The sequence below is a fragment of the Carassius auratus genome, unplaced genomic scaffold (genome assembly GCF_003368295.1).
Source record: "Carassius auratus strain Wakin unplaced genomic scaffold, ASM336829v1 scaf_tig00005591, whole genome shotgun sequence".
NCBI classification, from domain to species: Eukaryota; Metazoa; Chordata; class Actinopteri; order Cypriniformes; family Cyprinidae; genus Carassius; species Carassius auratus.
The window spans coordinates 1-24,210 of NW_020523682.1; the positions used below are offsets into that span (position 1 = coordinate 1).

At 35.9% G+C, this 24,210-nt stretch overlaps 1 protein-coding gene across 1 annotated transcript; it reads right to left on the reverse strand.

The window, feature by feature from the left end:
• Positions 1 to 2,743: 2,743 nt before the first annotated feature.
• On the reverse strand, positions 2,744 to 21,660 carry LOC113070983 (Na(+)/H(+) exchange regulatory cofactor NHE-RF1-like). The gene is made up of 6 exons (XM_026244338.1): positions 21,035 to 21,660; positions 11,750 to 11,920; positions 7,624 to 7,777; positions 6,755 to 6,798; positions 3,881 to 3,997; positions 2,744 to 3,806 (listed from the first exon to the last, which is right to left on the reverse strand). The coding sequence occupies exons 1-6, from the start codon at positions 21,488 to 21,490 to the stop codon at positions 3,651 to 3,653; spliced, it is 1,098 nt and encodes a 365-aa protein (XP_026100123.1). The 5' UTR covers positions 21,491 to 21,660; the 3' UTR covers positions 2,744 to 3,650.
• Positions 21,661 to 24,210: the final 2,550 nt, after the last annotated feature.

Below are 24,210 nucleotides of genomic sequence, written 5' to 3' on the forward strand. Positions count from 1 at the left end.
GCTTTCCCTCTTACAGATTGTTCGGAGTGTAAATAACCTTTTTATAACATCCTATAGAATCAACCGATATAATATTTGCATAGTGGTTTATCTTAGTATAACTATAAGCTCTATTCAGTACCAGTAAGGTTGTTGGTGAACTCTCAGGAAACGTTTCTCATCGACTTCTGCTTTATTTGAAGACTCGCAGCTGTTACTTCTAAGATCATCCGATTCTACTTGGTTTCCGATATTTGAAGCCCCTGACAAAAATGTGACCACATCATTGTTTCCCTCTGGTTCATCTTTGCTTGCATTCATCAAATGCTGAGTACATTTTGTAAATGGTCACCCACATGTTGTAGTTAGATCCATGTTAAATTATGGTTTGTTGTATAAAGATCCAATGTATTTCTTTTTTTAACAGGTGTTTTTTTTTTTTTTTTTTTTCATATCTCTCTCTCTCTCTTGTTGGGTTTTAACAGATGTTTGTATTAAATCATTATAAATTGGTTTATTTTTGTAGTCATTTTTGGGTTTCTTCTGTAGCTGTTGTGTTGTTAGCATGTGCAGTTTTCCAAATGTAAGGCACTGTCGTGTATTTAATTTGTAAAAGTCAAACTGGGACTTCATTGCTACATTTTACATCAGCAACCATATCGATATTGTCATGTTCATACTTCTTCCTACGATGCTTATTCTTCATGAAAAATAGCATTATTTTCATTGCCATTGGTTTTCCTCATAAACCCCATCCATAGCGTCAGGATTTAGGTACACACTGGTTACGATCATACTTGCCAGCTATTATTTTTTATTACTATTATAATAACAAGACCAAAATCGAAATCATTTGCAATTAAAATGACTGTTGAGGCAAATTTAGCTGCTACCCTCAAATGAATTTAAGCCCTAACGCACAACTTCACCTTTTTAAGTAAACACTCTCTCGTCAACAGAATTGATGCCTTATCCTCTGTTATGTTTTTTCTCTACACAAGTAAAGCTATTGAGTCAAACATAGAGAAGCAGAATACAAAATCTAAAGAAAAAGATGTTGTCCAGTAGAGTGATTATCAGTGCATGCAGCAATGTGAGAATCTTATGAGGGCCAGTGTTGTTCTGGTCTCGATACTAACACGGGTTTTTGTGACGTTCCCTCTGTCCTCAGTAATCACATCATGGTGCTATATATATATATTTGATAAATCATTCATTAGGTCTATTAAAAGAAGAACTAAGTCTGTAATTATAAGTTGGAGAGCTGGTGATTATAACTTCAGATCTGTATTTTGGATACAAGTAGCCGAAATCATTTGTTATAACAATGGGGAAAAAAATAATTAAGAACTAACATTGACCCTCATGGTATATAGAGGTGAGGGTGGTGGGTTTGTAACTTTTTTGATAGAGTCTGTATCTGGTCTTTGCTTTATTTCTGATGATGATGATGATGATGTGTGTTGTGATATGGGGTTTGATAGCTTATATGTATATAGTTCAACTGTGGGAGGGGGGGCTTTTGTTGGTTGAATTTTATGTTAATTTGTTTACAAGCATTTCAAACTGTTTCCGCATGGCTGTGAAAATGTATCTGTTGAATTTGAAAAAAAAGAAGAAAAAAAAAAAGAATTTTTACACTGAATTAAAAATGATACTAAACATTTATCTGCTGAAGTTGGTTTCTCTTCTTGGTAATTTATTATTACATTTTATTAAAACACAAAGTGATTCTTGAGAACCATTCTCCTAATCTTAATTGATTCAGTTCAGTTGCATAACTATAAAATTAATCAGTCATACTGTATGTACAGTATGTACGAGTGCAGTGACAAACTCCTGTGCTCCACTGTACTCTGAACAAACAAGACACACAAGAGTAGTGTTTTACATGTTTCACATCTGTGTGTTGTACGTGGCTATTTATTTTGTTTGTTTGCAATGTTACTACGCAAAAAAAAACCCTTCTTTTTTTTTAAAGAAGTGTTTGCTTTCGGAAGATATGTGTGTGTTTTGTGTAGAGAACAGGAGTGCCCAATCCTGCTCCTGGCGATCAGCTGTCCTGCAAAGTTCAGCTCCAACTCTAATCAAACACCTGCCTTTAATTTTCAAATGATCCTGAGGACTTTAATTAGTTGCTTCAGGTGTGTGTGATTAGGGTTGGAACGGAACTTTAAAAGCGGGACAGTCGCTCGTCAGAAACAGGATTTGGCACCCCAGGTGTTTTGAGAAATGAAGCCGTAGTTTCAAAAACTGTAAGCATTAAAAAAAAAAAAAGGACGAAAATGCAAATTACAAACAACAGCACAAATTTAAATAACAAGAAACAATTTAAATAAACAGTGCTTTATTTATTTATTTTCAGGTACAGACTATTTTACCAGTAGCATTCACGTAAGAAATACTACAGAAATGAACCAAACGTAAAAATAAAATAAGACACCGCATAGTCTCCTTTGTATGAACTAAATATGCAATGATTCTTACTAAAGACACTAGTTAATCAGTAAAGAGCAATGAGTGATTTTCTCATTTTCTGCAGTTTGATTATCATGAGCAACACTTGAGCAGCAGGTTTATTAGGCTGAAGCTGCTGTCACTTTAAGACCTAATGCACAGATCAAATATGCCAAATGCTTTGAACAGATGCAACTCATTAAAATGCTGTCAAGGAATAGTACCGTTTTTAACAGCAGGGTATTGCAATGCTTCTCTGGCGTCGGAATATCATATGTATAAATATAGTCATAATAGACTGGATATATTTTTTTTTTAATGTTATCGTTTTTGGTGTAGAACAAAGACATGGTTCTTTAAAAGCTATTTAAAGCGGGTACATTTCATTACTTTAATTAAACATTTACCACAAAAAAAAAAGTAATGGAGTTACGTGAGCATTTGCTATGAAAAAGAAAAAATACTGTGGAAGATTTACAAGTAAACATATGCTCAAACATCCAGTACTCCCTCCTGCTATTACCATGCGCTGTATAAAAAGAACAGTACATCCACTAAACAAGCACTTTAAATAAAACCTTTAATGAGAAGGTTTATCAGCCAACAGTATCAACTCAGTCAAACGCTATCATTTCAGTGGTTAATGGGTCCCAAACCATAAACAGCTCACATTTACAAAATTAAAATGCTGCACAGTTTCTACACTTCATGTTATGAACTGATCATAACCACACATACCAAAAGAAGAAAGAAAAATCAATGGATTGTTGCCGCTCTTAAAGTTACTGAAGAAACTCATTAGACACTCGACAGCACTCTCAAAGGGCCATCAATACTGCATCAGTATAACTACAAGCAAAGTAAGAGAATATACAGATATGTTTCATATATCATTGAAGCTTTCTTCTTTAAAAAACATATCTATTCTAGACTGTATATTATACAGTAATGTTAAATCATATATTTCATCTTATATCAGTGAAATAGAGGTAAATCAAGACAAGAGTTGATCAATCAACAGATTCAGAAATCACAGAGACAAAATAACACTGGTTTAAAATATACATGTGAAAGAGTTTCTAATTGTGTGCAAGTGTACCGAGAGAGAAGAGATGCATGAGGAGACAGACGATTGTAAAGGGGGAGAGGAAGTAAAGAAAAACATGAAAAGAAGTGGGTGAGGGTGAGAGGAAGAGGGGAGGCACAAAGGAGGCTCAGAGGTTGCTGAAGAGCTCGTTTCTTTTGCTCCAGTCCATCTGTGGGGCTTTCTTGTTGGAGCGTTTCTGGTGAGCGCGTTCCTTGGCCTGCTGCAGCGATATGTTCAGAGATAGTGCTGCGTCATCACTCGAGGCCTTCGCTTTTGGTTTCTCCTGCAAACGTTTCATGATTTAAATGAACATTCTACGATCATTTCATATACTCAAGACTGTGCACAGACACAAACCTCTGGTGCTGAGGAGCTGGCCGGAGCTTCAGAAGAGGAGGTGTTGGAGGAGGTGCTGGAGGTCGACAAACTCATAGCTACTTTAGGCTTTTCTTCCTGGGTTGCTTTTCCATTCACCTACAAAAAAAAAGCATTGACATTGATATAAAAACATTAAAGGCCTGAATGCACTGTTAGGATAAAAGCTAAATGCATAAATGTAATGCAATGCATTTCTTTCTTCTGTTGAACACAAAATGATATATTTAGAAGAATTCAAGTGCCCTTTAATTGCAGTACAAAAAACAAACCCCTAGATGGACCTTGAGCCTTCAGTTCACAGTCTGACTGTGGGCCTGTCCCAACAGCCACATCTGAGGTCTTGGCCAAGTGCATGTGACAGGAAGCACACACGCAATACTGTCCCAGGTCTGATAAATACCAAAGCTAAATCCACACTATCTCTAATTGCACTTCAGAGCATTATTTAAGGCTAAGTGTATCCCATTACAGTGAAATCATGAGATCCTGAGGATTACAGCCTGAGCTAAGATACTTCATAACATTTTGAAGTAAGATGTTAAGTGTTTATTGGTGTAGAAATGACTGTGCAAACAATTGGAAGTGCTTTTTTTTTTAAAAGCACCACAATTGTGTTGTCTGTTACACAAGAACTACTGAACACTTGTGACCCTGGACCACAAAACCAGTCTCAAGTCACTGGGGTATATTTTTTGGCAATAGCCAAAAAAACATTGTATGGGTCAAAATGATTGATTTTTCTTTTATGCCAAAAATCATTAGGATATAAAGATCAAGTTCCAGTGAAGATATTTAGTAAATCTGTTACAGTAAATATATCAAAACTTAATGCATTGCTAAGAATTCATCTGGAAAACTTTAAAGGCGATTTTCTCAGTATTTCGATTTTATTTTGCAACCTCAGATTCCAGATTTTCAAATAGTTTGATATTGTCTGATCCTAATAAACCATACATCAATGGAAAGCTTATTTTTTTTCAGCTTTTCATATGATTTCATATGAAAAACTGACACTTAAGACTGGTTTAGTGGTCCAGGGTCACATTTAGTTTTTTTCATTTAGGTTTGCGAAGTATTGGAAATCGAGATGTGTGACTAAAGTTCTTTAACAACCTCATTTGCATTTTTGCAACACTGTTTGGTGTGTCCCGTCGGGTAATTAAATGTTCTACATCCACATGTGGTTTTCATGTCCACTTGAACACCAGTTAAATACATGAAACATCATGTAAGTAACAGTTATATATAACAGTGATTTCTTTTCTCTCTGTCTGAACAAACTGCAAACTACATTAATTAGTAGGTTGGAAGGCACTAAGAATACTAGATCTTCAATCCAGGTCTCCACACCATGGTTTTTATACCAACAAAAAACAACTTTGGCCATCATGCATGGGAAATCTATGATAAGGTGAGATTTTCAGTAAGTATGATTTTTTAATAAGGCTCTCATGCTCACCAAGGCAAAACAGTAATATTGCGAAATGTTATTGCAATTTAAACTTCATTTTTTAAGTTTCATTTCATCCCCTTATGGTTTACGTCTGCAATTTCAGAACAACTGATATAAACCCCATACTTCTCTGAAGTAATGATGGATTTACAGGATTTAAACTCTCTGTGCTGTCTACAAGAGTCAGGAGTCCTTTATCAGAGCCAGTCAAACATCTGAGGATGAAAGAGTATCTGAGAAACCAGGTTTAGAGTTTGATAAAGTCACAGATGTTTGTGTTGTGTGAAGAAGAAGAGCAAAAACTCCCCTGCACACCCTCAAGATGTTTTATTATCTACTAGCAGATCCCCAGACATGCAGAGAGCTTCCATTAAGTTGGCGATTATCTGCACCTGGTTATCATTCTCTCACAGCTAGTCTAATCTAGCAGTGGGAAAACTGACAGAGAAGAGCTGCTGGAGAGGAACCAGGATTTACCTTCGTCCTGATGCTGCCTGTTTAATCCCATCACTGACGCTCAGACACTACTACACTTGATCAGCCTATCAAATGTCATTGTGTAAATTTAGCATGTGGAACTAAACATAGCACATCACACGCCCACTTTTCAAGACATTTAATGGGTCACCAGAGCTAATCTGGATTAAGTGATCAGATTCCAAAAATTAAGTACTTGTAATTAGATAAAATTACATTTTAAAATACTACTGTTACTTTTTTATGGATAACATAATTGTATGTTATTTCAGGTTTAAGAAGTATTCATCCCTGCATCAACTAATGATGAGCACATACATTTTTAATCTGACTTATCATTCCGTATATATTTCTATGTCTTTGAAGGCTTTTGTCTATCAAACACATTAAAAAGCACAAAATCACAAACGTTTTTGTTTTTTCTGATCTTCTTTCACCTAATGTACTTTAAGTGCACCTGAAATTGTACAATAAATATTTTAATATTGGTTATGGTCACATGACATCCAGGTACACAAATAAAATGTTCGACTGATTTTAATTTTAATTTGTTTATGATTTCATGTATTATTAGCTTTTCATTAAATCCCCTGCAGTTCCTTCATTTACCCCAGTTGGGGAAACCTTGACATAATATAATGTTTAATTCACTTCATGTTGTTCATAACAAATAATGAAATATATTTTCTTACTATTTGTATTTTTTAATCAGGTCAAAAGTAATCTAAAAGTAGTCTGATTGCATCTAATTAAATATGTAATGTACTGATTTTTACAAACTACAATTGTTGTCATGTAACTTGGAATCAGTACTAATGTTTCCCCCTGTTTGTGTCACATGCATGTTTGCTCAGCACATATGAAGACAAGCGGTCTGAACACATTTAGTCTTCTGAACAATGAGCAACACAGATGTTCCTCACCTGATCTTCTGCATCACGGCTGGAAACAGGCTCTGGGAGAGGACCTGAGGACACAGTGACAGACAAAGATCAATTCATTCCCTTTTTATGATCAGATATATAATTCAAATGCAATGATTTTTTTTTTTTACAACATTCATGATAACAGTCCATCACTATTATTAACCAAAATGCCATTGCCAAAGGGTTTTGAGTCACAGTACAATGGCTAAACATTGAGTTCCTTCCAAGAAAAAAACAGGAAACAGACAAAAAGCCTTTATAGAATTGAATGTGAATTGGGAAACATGGCTGTTGTGGTTGAAATGATGAATAAGAGATGTGTGTGGCTGCAGCTGTCAACATCCATTCAGTGAGAAATGGAAAAAGGCCGATCATGTAGTGTTGTCAATCGGTTTCTCAGAAATCAACGGTTTTTATTTTTACTTTTTACTATTTCACTTGTTGCTTTATTACCTTGAAAAAGCCTCCAGTGAAGTAACACATATAATATGTTGTGCTTCTTTGTGTCATAGTGGGGTGGCTGGGCCGCCGACATGAGTCTTTTGCCTGTCTGGCACATTAAGTGTGTATTTCTCAAACTGTTTCCATGGTCCTGATCACCAAGACAACATGCTGCCAGTGCGCTGTTGACTTTGGCTGATTCTCTCATGTGCAGACAGTGCCATCGCAGGCCTCGAGTTGATGTTTAACCGGCAGTCTGTTACTATGTCAAAGTGTGTGTGTAACATGGTGTGAAATGTTTGACAAAGTGAACAAAGTTGTTCTTGATCAGCAAAACCACACTTATGGTCAAGGGTGAGATGAACGGGAACCCACTTTGCACATAAAAAAACACGCTATAGCTGGTTCATTTGTTACGCTTGTACCTGTGAGATGTTTCTCAGTCGGAAGGACACCACAGCTACTGAAGAAAGCGTCTGTCTCAGGATCCACCACCAGCATTCTGGTCTCATCTCCTCCTGCCTTGATGGCCGCCACCACCTCTGAATGATGCATTGTGTGCACAGGAACGCCATTCACCTGCCGAAACGACAGACGTGAATTCAGACATTTGGACTTAAATTGTGATAAGGAAGAGTTATGGAAATGCTGAAGGTTTTCATTCATTCTGATATATCTGGATATTTAAATGAACAATAGTTTCTCTGGATCATTCAAAGCATGTGGCTGCAGTGGTCAGCATTTCTTAGTCAATTTAATTCATTGCTTTACGGTAATTTAATTTCAATGCAATTTAATTTAATTGTAAAAACACAATTATATTAAAATCTAAGTTACAAATAACATTTTTTTTTTATTATTTGTTGATCAGTAATTACTTTTTTACTAAATTTAATTTATTCCTCTAAGGTAACTTCATTTTAATGTACCATAATTTAAATATAATTCATTGTAAATGTTAAAATATTATTAGATAATTTAAAATTAAATGACAACAAATTGAACAAAGGGGAATAACATAAAATAATTAATTAGTATTTTTTAATTCTTAATTTGTATTTTATTTATTGTTTTAAAATAATATAATTTCAGTGTAACATCATTATAATTGTACTTAAATGTAATATAATTTAAATGTATGAATATATCAATTAATTACATTTAAACACAATTTTAAATGAAACCATAAACTACATTTAAAAACTAAAAACTCTAATTTAACTTTTTTTTTTTACTATTACTTTTTAGTCTCTTTACTTCATTATTACTAAATTGGTATATTCACACAAATGCAGCGAAACTATATTTAGTATAACTATATAGTATAACATAATATTTATCATCAAGCAAAGCAGAACTCCTTTCTCTTCTCTTCTATTCATTTGAAGTACTTATGGGTCAATAGAAAGTCTAATCCCACGACCATGACTTCTCTGGTTCACAGAGAGGAGGCACCTGGGAAAAGACTGAGGTTCTATTGGTCTATCCCATAATGCCAGAGGCTAAGGAATCTGCGTGGGAGATTCAGGGCAGGAGTGGGCTCTTAGGAATGCAGATCCCACTCTCCCGTTCTGCAGGCAATTAAAACACAGCGGACAAACAACAGCCCCCTTATGTGTCCTTTAAACAGCCCTATTAGACACACACACACACACACACACAACAACAAGAGGCCATGCTCACAGAACAGGGAAGCAAAAAGCAGAATTCATCAGAGCGAGTGTGAACCACACTTGTGTTTGTGAACAGGCACAGCATGTTCAGGTAAAGCCACGTGACTCCACATGATGCCTGACATTTAAATGTCTCAGCACTCTGGAATCTGAGATGGAACGCGGGAAATGGGAGTGAAACTAAGAACGGGGATCCTGAGTGTGTGAAAACACTCAGAGCTTTGGAGAACGGCGGCTGAATGAAGTCAGTGTTCAAAGAAAAGGGTTCGGTGGCATTCGGAGACGAGGCTTTAAAATAAAACATGTTCGTAGTCAGGCCGAAGAGGACCAGATTTGTGCTCAGGGTTCACAACTGTGTCAACCAGTCACAAAACCAGTGAAACATGATTACTTCAAATGTGTGAATGAAATTTAAAACTGTGAAAAACACATGATCACAGATTGAGTTACAAGTCAGCCAAAAACACTTAACCATTACCCTCAGAACATTTACATACTAAAGTCAAGGACACACACTGAAAATCTTCTTTATATCCAAGAGTGATTCCCCTGAAGTCACTCCCAAAATTACGATGACTGACATAATAACACTTGACTGGAAAACAGTGACGCATCTCAGATTGGCTTTTAATGACATCATTGGTATCTGTTCTGTACACAACACACTGTTGCCATTAGCTGAAGCCTTCAGGAAGGAATTCAGTTAAAGAACACACTTCACTCTTGTAAATAACCAAACTGTGAACAGATTAGGATTGAACACAAAAAGAAATTGGTCTTTTTTATTTATATTTATTTGTCTAACCTCACTTTCTTCATTTCACTGACCTCCTTAACATCAGGCATTTACATGCGTTTAGACAATGCTGAATAAATATATATTTGTTTGTATATAGAAAGAACACAAACGGGGCTTTCTCTGAACCGTTTTAAGACCTCTATCATATAGCTGTGGTAAATGGATTAAGCCTGGCCTTATATCAGTGGTTTGATAAAGATATGTGACTCTGAGCTCTCCTCAGGCGTTCAGTAATCCCAGCACTCCCGGAGAGACAGTAATTACACCAGCCACTCCTTTACTGATAGATAATAATGAGATTAACACTCTGGAAACACTGTCCAAAATGCTCAGGCATTTACAGTTAACGCTCTGTTTAAGTATAACATGCGCAAAATAACACTCTGCCTCTAAAATTTAGTCTAACGTTAGTCATAAACAGTCTATGGTTAGGCTAATGAAATACATTATAAGGTGGGAGAATTTCAAATTAGATTATCACTAAATGTTTTTTAATGAATGATGCCAATGGCAATATCTAGAAAGAAGGAAGGCCGCTGGCTGATATAGCTTCACTATATACATAATACAATGTATAATAACCCAATAAATAATAATACAATTAAAGAAACTGTACACAACATTTCAGAAATTAATCAAATAAATATGCTACACAGTATTATCTCGCGTCTCCTACAGGAAACGGAGCTGCTCATGTGTAAGCAAATAGATAGCCTATTGCGGACCTGCCTATACTAACATGCTCTTTAAATAACAAAGAAAAGACATTGCGCCAGACTTTAGACCAAGTTTGAGTTGGTCTATGGCGCAGTCTATTTTTAGCTCCTTAAAATAGCATTGCACCAGCAATGCGCCTGAACACATCTCTTTTTTAGACCAGCACGCCCACGGGTGCACAAATGGTCGCAAATGCATTTGTTAATTAAACAACGTGGCGCCGGACTTAAATTAGCAAACACACTTGCACTGCACTTTGCGTCGCATTGGGCCAGGTGTATGACAGGGCATGTCTTATGCTCAACAGTGATGCATTTATTTGATCAGAAATTCTGTTAATGAACAGTAGTAATATTGTGAAATGTTCTTGCAGTTTAAAATGAGAGTTTTCTATTTTGAAATGTAATTTATTGTGGTGACGGCAAAGCTGAATTTTCAGTTCTTTGACATTTCTTATTATTAGCAATGTTGAGGACAGTTGTTCTGCCAAATTTCGTGGAAACCGTGATATATATATATATACACATATATTTTCTAGATTCTCTGATGAATAGAAAATTTAAAAGAACAGCATATACCGTGATTCCTCAAATAAAAACCGGTATACAAATAAACGTCGGGCCTCTGATAGTGGCCGGGGGCATGGTCAACACGGACAAATAATAATAGCCAGATAACGAACGCATACTGCCGGAGCGTCTCTCGTTCTCGAGTCAAGAACCGGTTGCATCATTTTTCGGATCACCAGAACACTAAACCGAGAACCGTTTCTGTCGGACGCGTCTGATTCGAGAACAGCTGATGGTACTGCGCATGCGTGATTCAGCGTGAAGCCGACTGACACAGAGCATGTCTGAACCGAACTGATTCTTTTGGTGATTGATTCTGAACTGATTCTGTGCTAATGTTATGATCTCGGTCCACTGGAACGCTATTGCTTTTAATTTAAAACAGGTTATTTAAAACAATTACTTATCAAACAGATGGAATTAGAAATAAAGGCCTGCCTCTAATAAAAGCCTGCTTCAAATAAAAGCCTGTTACCTTCTACATTTCAGATAAATAAAGGCCCCGGCTTTTATTTGCGGAATTACGGTATTTAACTTTTGATCTATTAAATGCATTTGTACTGAATACAATTATTAATTCCTTTCAAATAAAAATCTAACAGACTTTTTAGGAGAGACCTTGTGTTATAGGTTTATTTTATATATATATATATATATATATATATATATATATATTAATACAAACATATATGTAGAAAGAGAGGCACTATCTGAACACAAAAGTTTATTACCATACATTCCAGAAGTACACACACAGTTGTTAAAATTACTGATTAAATATGGTGTATTATACCTCCACTATTTTATCTTGTGGCCGAAGTCCAGATTTCTCTGCTGGGGAGTCCTCATCCACCGCCCTGATGTACTGGCCAGGTTTCGTCTTCTCTGTGTGCAGGTTAAAGCCATATCCTGTGGCACCCTTCTTCATGTGACAGAGACGTGGACGCAGCTCGTTCTTTGATTCCTAAGAGATAATAAACAAGGAAGGAAATTACGAAATTACGACAGTTCATACACTGATATATCCAAAACAGACAAAGCAGAATGTATAATTGAGAACATTTCAAGATATCAAATACGTATAAATTTTTTGTCAGTCATAATAAGATACATATCTTTCAAATGTAAACTAAAGCTAAGAAGTTTGTACAAAGCAACAATCCTAATCCCCTTCACCGCTAGGACATTTTCAAAAAAAAAACTGTGCATGAGACATATTATAATGTACAAAAGAAAGAACTTCTAAAAAGCAAAGCCAACCACCCCAATCGATAAACCATATCTGAACAAGTCACCTGCTTCCTGAAACCTTCCACAATAATCTGAACAACACTTTCTAAACAAAACCACAGAAATGTACAAAATCTACAAAGCAATCGATTAGAAGTTAGAAATAAACTTTATACCATTTCAAAGAGGATTCAGTACATCAACATCCCGAGATGAAGCACTGAAAAGTAGAAGTAATGAAACTGACCTGTCATCTGTGTACTTCCCTCTTTAGCAAACCAGCCTATAATATATGGCTGAAATTATACAAACAGATAAGAAATCAAACATATACCTGCTGTGCTCACGGACATATTGATCTATGAATCAAAAACATACATGAGCTGGCAAAGTATGAAAACAAATAGAGAAAGACGTTTGTTCACGTTTATTATAAAATCATATTAAAATAATATCGTTTTAGCGTTGTTTACAGTCTTCTAACATAGTTATAGGCCAATGTTTTGGCTTTTTTTTCCAAATTAAATTTTTTCCATTCAATTGTTTTCTGTATTCTGTTTTTATTTTTTTGTAGTCTCTGTTTTAATGGTTATATTAAATTTTAAAAAGCATTTCTACTTAATTGAAATCATGAAACGTATACAATTCAACAGCATTTTTAATAGTTTAAGAAGAATTTTTTTAAGGCCCTCAGAAATACATACATGCATACATATATATATATATATATATATATATATATATATATATATATATATATATATATATATATATATATATATATATATATATATATATATATATATATATGGACTATTTTTATATTATATATTAATGTGTTCATGTAGGCTACTCATATATTGATGTGGCAGAGGCTGAAATAACTGCTTCATTATTTGTGTAATAAATGAAACCACATGTCTGCACCATTTATTCATACAGAGTCAAGCAGAACATGCAGGATTTCTATTTAAATTGTTTATGTTTTTTGTGTCCTAATATTCAGAGAAACTAGTCCATATTGCATTTTGGTTTAAGTCTACTGTATTACTTTTGATTTATTCATCCAAAATTTGGCAAATCCGTGACATTCCAAGTAAAGTAAATTCCATTTTTATGACCAAATTCTGTGATTCCTTCCACGATTTCCATATCGCATTCCCACATCACCATCAATAACACTCAAGTAACAACATCAATAATAATATATACTACACTGTATATATATAATACACTGAAACAATTTATGAGATGAATCATGATTTGTTATTTTAATCTTTAAATTAACCTATTTTATATAATAAAAGGGTAACTCAAAATTATTACAAGTGCCTCGATCAATGAAACACAGTACAGACCAACTGCAAAACAATTCACCACACAAGTGTGTCAAAAGGTGCTCATGATAGTCCAACACTGGCAATACCAAGACAGCAGTACAAAGCTGCAGTGTACAGGCTGCATACAGTTCTTCCCGGGAGGCCTGCTCTTCTGGGAAACCGGATACTAGTGCGGAGTGAAGGGGTTAGGACTAGGGTCACTGAATGTGCTTGACACGATTAACAATACCAGCTCTTCAGAAATCACTAGCTGAGGGCTAACCACAGGTCACAGATACAGCTGACAAGGGAAAAGATATCCTCATTGCTGTCCCCCAAAGAAAACCTGCCTGACTGTAGCCACTAAAGAAAGGAAGAACTCTTCTAACAGGTGACTATGCACAGGCAAGACCTATCTGAGCTCTGATTAGCATAGGCTTAGCCAGCAGAGGCCATATGTTACGCTAAGAGTTTAATCCCTCCTGCTGAACACAAGGCTGCAACTGAAGAGCTCTGTTCGGGGATAGTTTGTGGACGGTGTGTGGCAAAGTGGTTAAAGTAAGGCCTGGTAATCAGAGCCATGAGCTATTACCAGTTGTGGCCTTGATCAAAGCTTAACCCCAGACTGCCCCGGAGAGAGTGTCCCTGTAATAAGTGTACTTTAAGTCACTTTGGATAAAAAATGTCCGCTTAAAGACTCACTGCTCACTATAGAGAAGAATGGTATCTGAATGTACAAATATGAATGGAAGAAGGCCATGTGACAGAAAAGATACTGTATGGATTTTCCTCTTTAAGTCAGGATTATTTTTATATTTTAAGTATTTAAACAATAGAAACAAACAATGTACATAATAATCAAAATGCTTTCATCATGAGCATGCCTCAAAGTGAACTATTATTGCCATTTAGTAGAAAATGCACATCCAAAATTCACTAAAGCAGGTGTTTAGAAGAAATGCAAAAAGACTGACACACTGTTCTGTTTGCTCCTAAATAATTTTTTATAATTTAATTAATTGCAACGTTTTTACCTTTATTCATAGTTCATAGTTTTATTCATTAAATTATAAAAATCTAAAAATAGCAAAATAGATGATTCTGTTTATCTGTGATGCATATATGAGTCTGACTGTTCAGACAAACCAGATTTGTGAAAATATATATATTTTTAAAAAATACAGACACACCATTATTTGAACTGATGAAGACTGCTTGTGGTTGAAACGTTGCAGTTTATTAATTTAGAAAAAAAAATATTTGGGAGCAAAAAACCACAATGGTGATACAGAAATGTCTTTCTTTTCAATGTCCTTCACAACAATTTGAAGTATTTTTCTAGCTTAACTTTGCTGGATGGGTTAGCAAACAAGTTCTTGACTTTAAATACTGACCAAACTGGCAAGAGACTAACATCAGGTCTTATTTCACCCAGCAAAACTGTAACTTTCCTGCCAAAGTGTTGTATCCACATCTGACTATGTTTGACAGAAGGTTCACAATGTCCTGAGAGGACTGGACATACAGTCAGGAATATTATACAATGTTATCCGCTCTCTAGGTGGGTCTTTCATAAACACGTGTGACAGTCACAATGTTTTTAAATGCCTCTGATACTATGCACACAATTAGACACCGAAGATCACTCAGCATGTACTAAATGATACACCCCTGCTGTGATAAGATACAAAGCTGCCTGATAAAGCCATAGACTGTTATCACTGTATTGGTTCTTCTAGTTTCTTCATTACCAATTACATGTAACCTCTGCTAACTCTTCCGCCCAAGGAAGCCCTTCTCGTAAGCAAATTCGGGTTGGAAAGTATGAACTAAGCGGATTAGATGATTATTAGATGATATGGAAATCATGCTGCATTTCCACCCAATGAAAAGCAAAAGCAAAAGAATGCAGCGGATGAGGAGAGCTGATGTCTCTGGCATATCAGTGTTTGGCCGTGTCGGGTTGAGAGTAAAGGGAGAATTGTGGGAGTGTGGGAAAGGGCTTGGGTGTGGACTGCTATCTCCGAGAAGGGTTTGGCAGGGCCCCACACATTCACAATGCAAAGATGAAATCATCCGCTTTGATAAGATTCCTGGAACACTGCACTGGGATTTTATGAAAGAAATCTTATCAAAATCCACGTGAAGAGAAGGACACACAAATGAGAGATGCATATGATCTAAGACATATTGAGGTGAATGTCACAAACTCTGTCGAGAACCATCTGGGTCATATTTCATCCCAAAATCCCAAGAAACGTAAAAAGAAATTATATTTGCATAAGGAATGAAGCCTGTTTTTAGAATGACAAATTCTTTGGTATTGTGACATATTTTTTTATGACAATAATAATTCTCATTATGCAATTTGAAAAATATTCTCAAAACTTGGGAAAAACTAAAAAAAACTGTCCTACCTTATACTGATGAAAAAAGAAGGAAAAAAAAACATTGTCACAGTGCATTGCTCTTAATCTGCCTTCATTTGCAAACTATTTTTAAAGGTGTCATTGGTAAATAGCTTGTTAATCATGTTCTTATTTGGTAAAGTTTAGATTAGGAAACAAAAGAAAAAAGAGGCATTTGGCAAGAGATGTGGCAAGATATAGATGTGTCTGATTACTCATAAGAGCAGGGCTTTAATTCGAGAGGATCTGCTTTGTAAACAGTTTTACCAAACTGAAATGAGATATGAGGAAATAAGCCTATCATTTATATGTCATGAAAGCATTCAAGCGCACAACGGAACTAGTTTCTAACAATAAACTAGCATTAAACTACGGCATGCTATAATACAGTACATGATGAAAGCCTGTGATCTCGTGTCGTTATGCATGAAACTCACAGAGTTCCTTTACGGAAGTGTAGAGTTCCTTTATGGAATTTACTCTTCACTAAACATTCTCCCTCTGGGCCTCCTTTTGCCTTTGGGTTATTCAATATAGGAAGCTGAAGTCAGCAGAGGGAATAATTTTCTCCTGTCCACAGCTGAAGTAGGGTAGAGTGATTTTAAACTACAGTATCTGACAAAGACCTTCATTCACTATCAATCCTCCTGAGAGTCTGCGTGACATAACATGAACCCGTGGCACCTGTGGCCTTCAGAGTATTGGCAAAGAGTTCAATCAATGATTACAGAGAAAAATGAAAATGTAGCAGTAACTTTTAGACTTATCTCTCCTTGACTTCCCACATAGTGTGTTCTTGTTCTTCTTCACAAAAGGAGACATTTTGAAATATCGCACTGCTTCATCTTTTTCAGCCATTTACAAACGTGAACTGTCCAACTACAAAAAGAGTGCAACGTTGCATAAAAGTACCATCCGCTTACAACAGTACAAGGTCAGCTAGGTTCAAAATAGACTAGACTTCATGTGACTATTAAAAAATAAACATTGAGACAGTTTTCTTTTGTGTTCCACTGAAGAAAGTAAGTCATACAGGTTTGGAACGACTTAAGTGTGAGTAAAAGGAATGATGGAATTTTTATTTTTGGGAACTGTCGCATACCATTATGTAAACCTGTTTTTCATGAGCCCAGAGTGGAAAGGCCCGAACCTAGCCCACTTCCAGCTCACGGCAGGCCTCAATGAATCCTCCAGCAGCCCTATAAAGATACTACAGATCGATGATACAAAGGTTAATGACTTTATAGCTCACTTTAGTAACTCATAATCTTGTCCTTGGTTTGCTCAACTCTTAAAGGACTGGGGTAGGGTTGGTCAAACATGAACTGATGATTGAAAACAATAATTATCCTTAAACATAACCTGGGCTGTCCGAGTAAACAAACTTTATTTAAAACCTACATCATGTGATATACTGGCATATTGGTTCAGGCAAACGCAATAAAGGAGCATTTTCTAATAGTATGATGCAACATTGATTGCATGAATGTGAAGATGAGAAGAGCTGGCAAAGAAACCATAAATATATTTATAGGCCTGAGGCTTTGGATCCAAGATGTGCGCTTGCAAAACTCAACAGCCAATAATTAACCTGTAGAGATTTGAAAACTGCCAACCAACAGCAAAATACACAGCCATGTAGCAAGAGCAGTGAGGTGAGGACTGATATGACTGGTATAACTGCTCGTGTCATTTCAAAATGCAACAGACCACAGCCGGAAAAAAGGCGATCTTGTAACCAAGGAAGTGGTTAATTCAAATGTGCGAACATCCCTCCCTCTCTCAGCTTGAGAGACTACTTTTGAAATTCTTAGTGGTGAACATCTAGAGAACGTGTGGCTGCCAAACACACCCGAAGATGTTGTATTGTTTCTGCTCAAATGTATTGTTGTCAAAGATTAAATATATATATTTTTTACAGAATAAAATGTAAACTTGTGCTTTGCCCATAAAAAGTCTCTTTCAATGATACTAGAGTGTTAGAAGTGGTTTCCAAGGTAATTCTAAGAGGTTGCTAGGGTATTCAGTAGTAGTTTGGGGTGTTGCTATGCCACTGCTAGGGTGTTGTGATGCTAATTGTGAAGTAAAAAAAAAAACAATCCCATGATATTCAGGCATATGGTCCCTCAGTGATTTATGTTTATGGTAAAAGTACATTTGTGGCATTCTCTGTCTATTTCATCACCTAGCAGTCAAAAATTCCACGTGATTACTTAGAAAATGAACCAGAAAGCTCTGCTCAATAAGCTGTACGATTTGAGAAACATTCATATCCATAGCACAATAGAAATCTACACATTTAGAATTACAATTTTCAATAATAATCTTCAAAAATAGACACAAAAAAGTGAGAAAATTAGCTGGGAGTATATCAAGGTTAAAATACATATGATATATCAAAGGCCTCGAAAATGATTAAGACCGCTTTCACCAGTCTATAACTGTAGCGGTATTATAAAACAATGGCATTTTTAACATTGGTGAAGTCTGGAAGTAGGCCACTTCAATCTTTTCATCATCCACTTAAAATGAGGCTAATCTAAATAATAAATAAACCACTGAATGGACAGCATAGGTCCTTTACTGCAAACACAGAGTGAAAAGCACACGATGCAGTGATTGATATATCATCACATGCTGCTTATTATAAATAGAATTAAAGCAAACTATTGAGGACTGTCCCAAAGAAACACCCCCTTTCTTTCCTCGCAACACACCTGCAGTTATGAAGGAACCACTATCCGAATATGATTCAGATGTTTGCAATGTCAAGAAATATTCCAGACTTTTTAGAAATCATCTGCTCTGCCTCTTTTCCATCATTTATTGTCAAACACAATGCGAGCAAGCTGGTCTGAGTGTAATCCTCTCTGAAAACTCATCTCAGTAAGTAAACAGCATCCCGCAGGGCACTGCCATCAACTACAAAGCTTAGTCTGGGTTTAACTGACAGCCGATCCAAGGATGTTCCCTCCAGAATGATCACAGAGAGGAAGGATGGGGCGCAGGAGGGTGAGAGGAAAACGACACAACAGAGGGACCATTCATGGTTGACTGAGGGCTTCAAAAACACTTCGATAATTGCTGGAAAGAAATGTGATTACAATCCATATTGTTCCAGGGACTCTAAATAACTGTTATTGAGCAGAGGCCTTCTCTGGTCCGCCAAGGTTATGACGATTGAAGTTATTTCTAGCTCATGCTACATAATCAGAAAAGGGACTGATAAACACTGGCCTGTATGCCATTATGTAAAAGAATAACTAGCATCTAAATTGCACACTGGATATTTGCTTTTGCTGTGATGGCACTTTCAGAAACTGCTTGCCTTCTATAGTCATTTATAACTCGATTTGTGTCTGTGTCAGTACCAAATGTCTCTGAATAATCCATATTATTTGATCAACTGTTCATGTAATAGAGTTGTTTGCTTTATTAGGTTTGGTCTTCTGTACACATCAGAATCTTTTACATAGGATAAAAGATCTCAATTCTACTCTGTGGCCTTCTTTCTATCTAATCAGGCTTCTGCACCCAAACAAAGAGTAACTTTCCACAATAAACCCCCTTCAGTGCTCAAGGATCTCCAAGGCAAGGGATTGAAACTTTATTGGGGTCAGCTTAGTCTGCTGGCTTTTGTCCTCAACTCGAATAATTACAACTCAAGAAATGTGTGTGTGTGTGTGCTCATATGGTACGGAATTATATATATATATATATATATATATATATATATATATATATATATATATATATATATTCCGCAGAAGAAAGTCATATTTAGTTTAGAATGACATGAGGGTGAGTAAATGGTGCTCACTGAAAGGCCTTCATATTAACATCACAGGATTAAAGACAGCTTTTTAGATTCTTATTACACAATTGGTGCAAATCACTTTCAGACCTTGTACTGCGTTACATAAAAATGTTGTTATCACATGAAAGCCATGCAAATGACCTATACACCCTATGTGGTTATGTAATCTTAAAACTTCAACAGTGGCAAATGATCAAAGAGCGCAGTTATGAAAATCAATATGATGTGTAACTGATCTATGAGGAGAATTTGTCCACTTCTTCCTTATAGACAAAGCTTTTCTCAGAAACCTATGATCAGTTATCATTTACTGCCAATTAACAATAACGTCTAATAAGTAAAAATGGATTGGTCATTTACTATGAATAGTATAGTTTTATTTATTAAGTGAACAGGCCTGGAATTTGGTTAATGCATCTGATGAAAGGCATCGTCCCCAAAAAAGCTGAAAATATGACTGTCCTCATGTCTGACAGGTCAGACTGGAAGCAATGTAAAACCAGTGATACCTGTGACGTAACACAAAGATTATCTGATTTGAAACATGTAAATGTCCTCAAACATTTCAGAAGGGCCGCACCTGTTCATTTCCCCACAAAACACTGTGTTGTTAGGAGCACATATCCACAACAAGTGGCCTGGTCATTAAACAATGTGCAAATGAAACATAGGGAAATGTACAAATGGGATTTTCTGTGGACAGCATGTACGCTCTGCTGGGTAATATAATATTGGTAGGCTATAATGTTAGTATAATAGTATATTATTTTTTTTCAATTAAGGTATTCAAAATGTGCACTAGAAGATGGAATTGATACAAAAAAATGACTTGAATACACCTCTTCCATAGAAAGAAATAGAATAGAAAGAAACTCCAGAAAATGATTAATTTATGTGAACCCAAGTGTATTTAAAGGCCAATTAAAGTATTTTAGTTTAATGGTTTCACCGCTTGGTATTTTGAGTGACTGAATCGTAATATATGTGGTGGAAAAGATGTAGGCCTACAAACAGTTTTGTTTACAAAAATGTATGAAACATACATTAATGCATATATAGATAATTGATAAAACATATATTTTAAACTAGGTTTTTAAAAGAAGTATCTAGTTTAATCTCGAACATCTTTGTTTGACATTAACCTATTTAGCCCTACAAATTTACTATTAATATTATGAAGTATATTGTATGACGACATCTGTCAAACTTGACGCACGTGGAGAAGACTCAACTTGTTCGCAGCTTAAAATCCAAAATAAGTTTTTAAGTGATGGAAATTTGCTCATGAAAGCTGTTGAACTCACCTTGGAGCTCACGCTCAGTCTATCCATGCGTATGTCCCCATTTGTCTCCGGGACGGGGGTGGACTCCCTTGGTGTCCCGTTCTTCAGCTCCTCTTCATGGTCCGATTCAGCACTGCTCGGTATCGGTATCCCATCAGTCACATACTCTTTCTGGCACTTCAAGTTGTGCTTCTGCAGCAGGTTTGCGGTCTCTGCGTCCATCACGATGAGCTCTAGTTTGCCCGTGATGTCTCTTATGCGGGACACCACCTGTTGATGCTTAGCGTTCTCCACATTCTCCCCGTTTACGAACACCAGCTTGTCTCCGGCCAGCAGACCCGCCACGGCGGCAGGAGAGTCGGCTTCCACATGCCGGATGAACTGACCTGGCTTGTTCTTTTCACCGTGGAGATGGAAACCGTAGCCGTTGTCCCCTTTTTCTAAGACGCACAGCTTTGGCCTGAGGTCGCTGGACATTTTGAAACTTTAAGACTTACACAAAAGCAGCAGTCCGGTTGAACTGAAAGTTGGAGGCAACAACAAAAAGTAGTTTATGTGAAGAGAAAAGTCCGCGCCGCCCACTCAGCGTCTTCCCCGTGTTGCAACACTGTAAGTCAAATCGCAATTTTCTTTGAAGAGTAGACAGTCAGCGCTTCACGGACCCGCCTCCTTCTGTTCCTCTCCACTGATTGGAACTTTCACTTGTCAATCAAAAGGACGTCATGCCGAGTTCTCTGGCACAGTTTCGTAGGGGCTATGGGTTGTAGGGATGGGCGATACCACATATTTTGTTTCGATACTTTTAATGGCCAGTATCGTCGATATCAATACCGATAGGATACTTCTAAACTGAACTTTTTAGATTTAATTATTATGAGTAAAATGGGTGATAATACCTACTTAAACTTTATATTTGAAATTCATTTCAACATTAAATATCCCTTAATTGCAACTTATTATGTTATATTTTTATATGCACATAGTTAAAATATGTTAACTGTAGTGGTAACCAAGGAAATCTACAAATACTATAGTTAAACTATCTTCACTTTACCATGGTTCATTGTCATAAGGGACTGCCAGTAATAGACTGTTGCATGCATAAAATGCAACCTTATTATTCAGGGATTTATATTAACAATACAGAATAGAACATGAACAATATGAACTTTTAACATTCAAACTAATTTAAATAAATGTACTGTACAACCTAGGGTACAATTTCAACAAGTTTATTGTGAACATTTAATTGCAATTTTGTATCTTTCTTGTCTTGTCTTCACCTCTTTGTCTAATGTAATGTTGATTGTGAATGATTCGATTCAAAGGGGTCTTGTAATACATTTTTAATTTCTTTTTTATTTAATGTAGACATTTTTAATTATTTTTTCCCCATATAATATAAAAAGGTTAGTGCAAGTACTTTTTAATTTTTATATTTGTAATTTAGTTTATCTTAACATTTTTTTATGCTAGGCCTGTTTATTAAGCCTGAATTTTACACTGTTTACATTAAATAGGGAGACATTATTATAAATAAAATAATATTTTGTTCTAGATGTCTTAAACTGTTTATCTATAACATCCATAATAGTTCTGTGATCAGTTCAGGATTGATCAGGATGTGGTTGCAATTCCATGGCATTGCTTCTGCATTCCAAGGATTAATAAAATGGTAAAATTTTGCCATATCATTTCCTAATACACTCTTTTATGTGTAGACTTACTGTCATTCATATCTTTAAGCAACATCATTATAAACTCATTTTTGAATTTAATGAGAAATATCTATACCACTCTAAAATCTTTACCTTAAAGTAATTTTCTCCTCACACTATAATCAAATCTGATACTGTGGCAGCCTTTTGCTTTCATCCATTCAATAAAAGATAAAGATTGCTGATTCACTTGCAGATTATCTGCCTGTCAACATACCTGAGCAGATTTATGAGAATCACACCCTAAATATTGTTACTGTTTAATCCCAAAAGGGATTCACTTTTGCAAGTGTCTCAAATACACTAAATGCTCAAAGAACATCTCTGTGGCACTGTGTGGTCATTTGCTTTTTAAATTTTTATGTGAAGATTTAGAGACTAAAATCAAACCTCCTAATGGCTTCTCATGTGTCTGAATTCACTACACTGGTTAATGGCTCAAAATTGGAAGGACACACGTTTGTGCAATAAGGCAAGATAGATTTACCCTAATGTTACAAGTTCTTTTACTTATTTCAATTTTTGTTACTCTTAATGGTTTCAGGTTCTATCCTTTTTTTTTACATCTCTTGTTGCTTCTCTTCTAATTGTTTATTACGCTGGGATACTATATTTTGTTCTTTCATCAAAAAAAGTTTATCAAACAAAAAATCTATATTTAGCACCAAACTAGTAATATAAATATATCAAGAAGAAAATCAGCTTACCACTCAGACCGCATCTTTTATCGCAATTAAGGGTGGTGCTGCAGCACATAAGGTGACAAGTGTGATTCATTTTATGACACAGAAATATGTTGTGACAGAGCAGCCAGTTGCAACACAAGCTCACAGTTGGAACCGCTCACAAACAGGTTACTTATTGCAGCAAATGATACATACTGGGCAGTGGGCACATTGAGGGATTTGAGGCCCCAACTGCTGGCCATCAATAAATCCATATACAGTGGTGCATTCTGCCATCTAGTGTCTCATTAGAAAAGTCCAACAAAAAGCAAACCAATAATCTGACCACTCAATACAGAAAAATTGGTGTTCATGTGAATAGAAGACATTTACAAACACACAATTGGCTCTAAACAGGCCCAGATGGAAGCTATGGAAACATCTAATGTATTTTCTGTGCTGTAATACTACGTTTTTGGTGGGTGAAATCATAATTAAATTAGTCAAAATATATTTAATTAAATAAGTGAGAATCACAGGGTATGTACAGACACACTAGAATATAGTAGAGTTTGTAAGTGCATGGTTCTAACAACTAATTTCTTAATGCATCGGAGCAAGATGACAACCACTGGCAGGTTTGTTAAAATTACTGGACTTAAAAAAAAAAGAAGAAAAAAAAGAGGAAGCTTTAATTGATGGTTGTGGTATTCTTTAAGGAAGTGCAAATAGTGATGGATGCTATTTACACTGTGTGTGAAAATGCAGCCTTTTTAGTGCTATGATTTTACACTAAGTGCAGATAGCTATAAAT

Excerpts from the sequence above, each read along its gene's own strand:
- LOC113070983 (XM_026244338.1), bottom strand. The coding sequence starts at position 21,490 with ATGTCCAGCGACCTCAGGCCAAAGCTGTGCGTCTTAGAAAAAGGGGAC. Across the intron at positions 7,778-11,749 it reads CACAAGATAAAATAGTGGAG|GTGAATGGCGTTCCTGTGCA; the intron begins GTATAATACACC and ends TCGTTTCGGCAG. Across the intron at positions 3,998-6,754 it reads GCCGTGATGCAGAAGATCAG|GTGAATGGAAAAGCAACCCA; the intron begins GTGAGGAACATC and ends TTTTTTTTGTAG.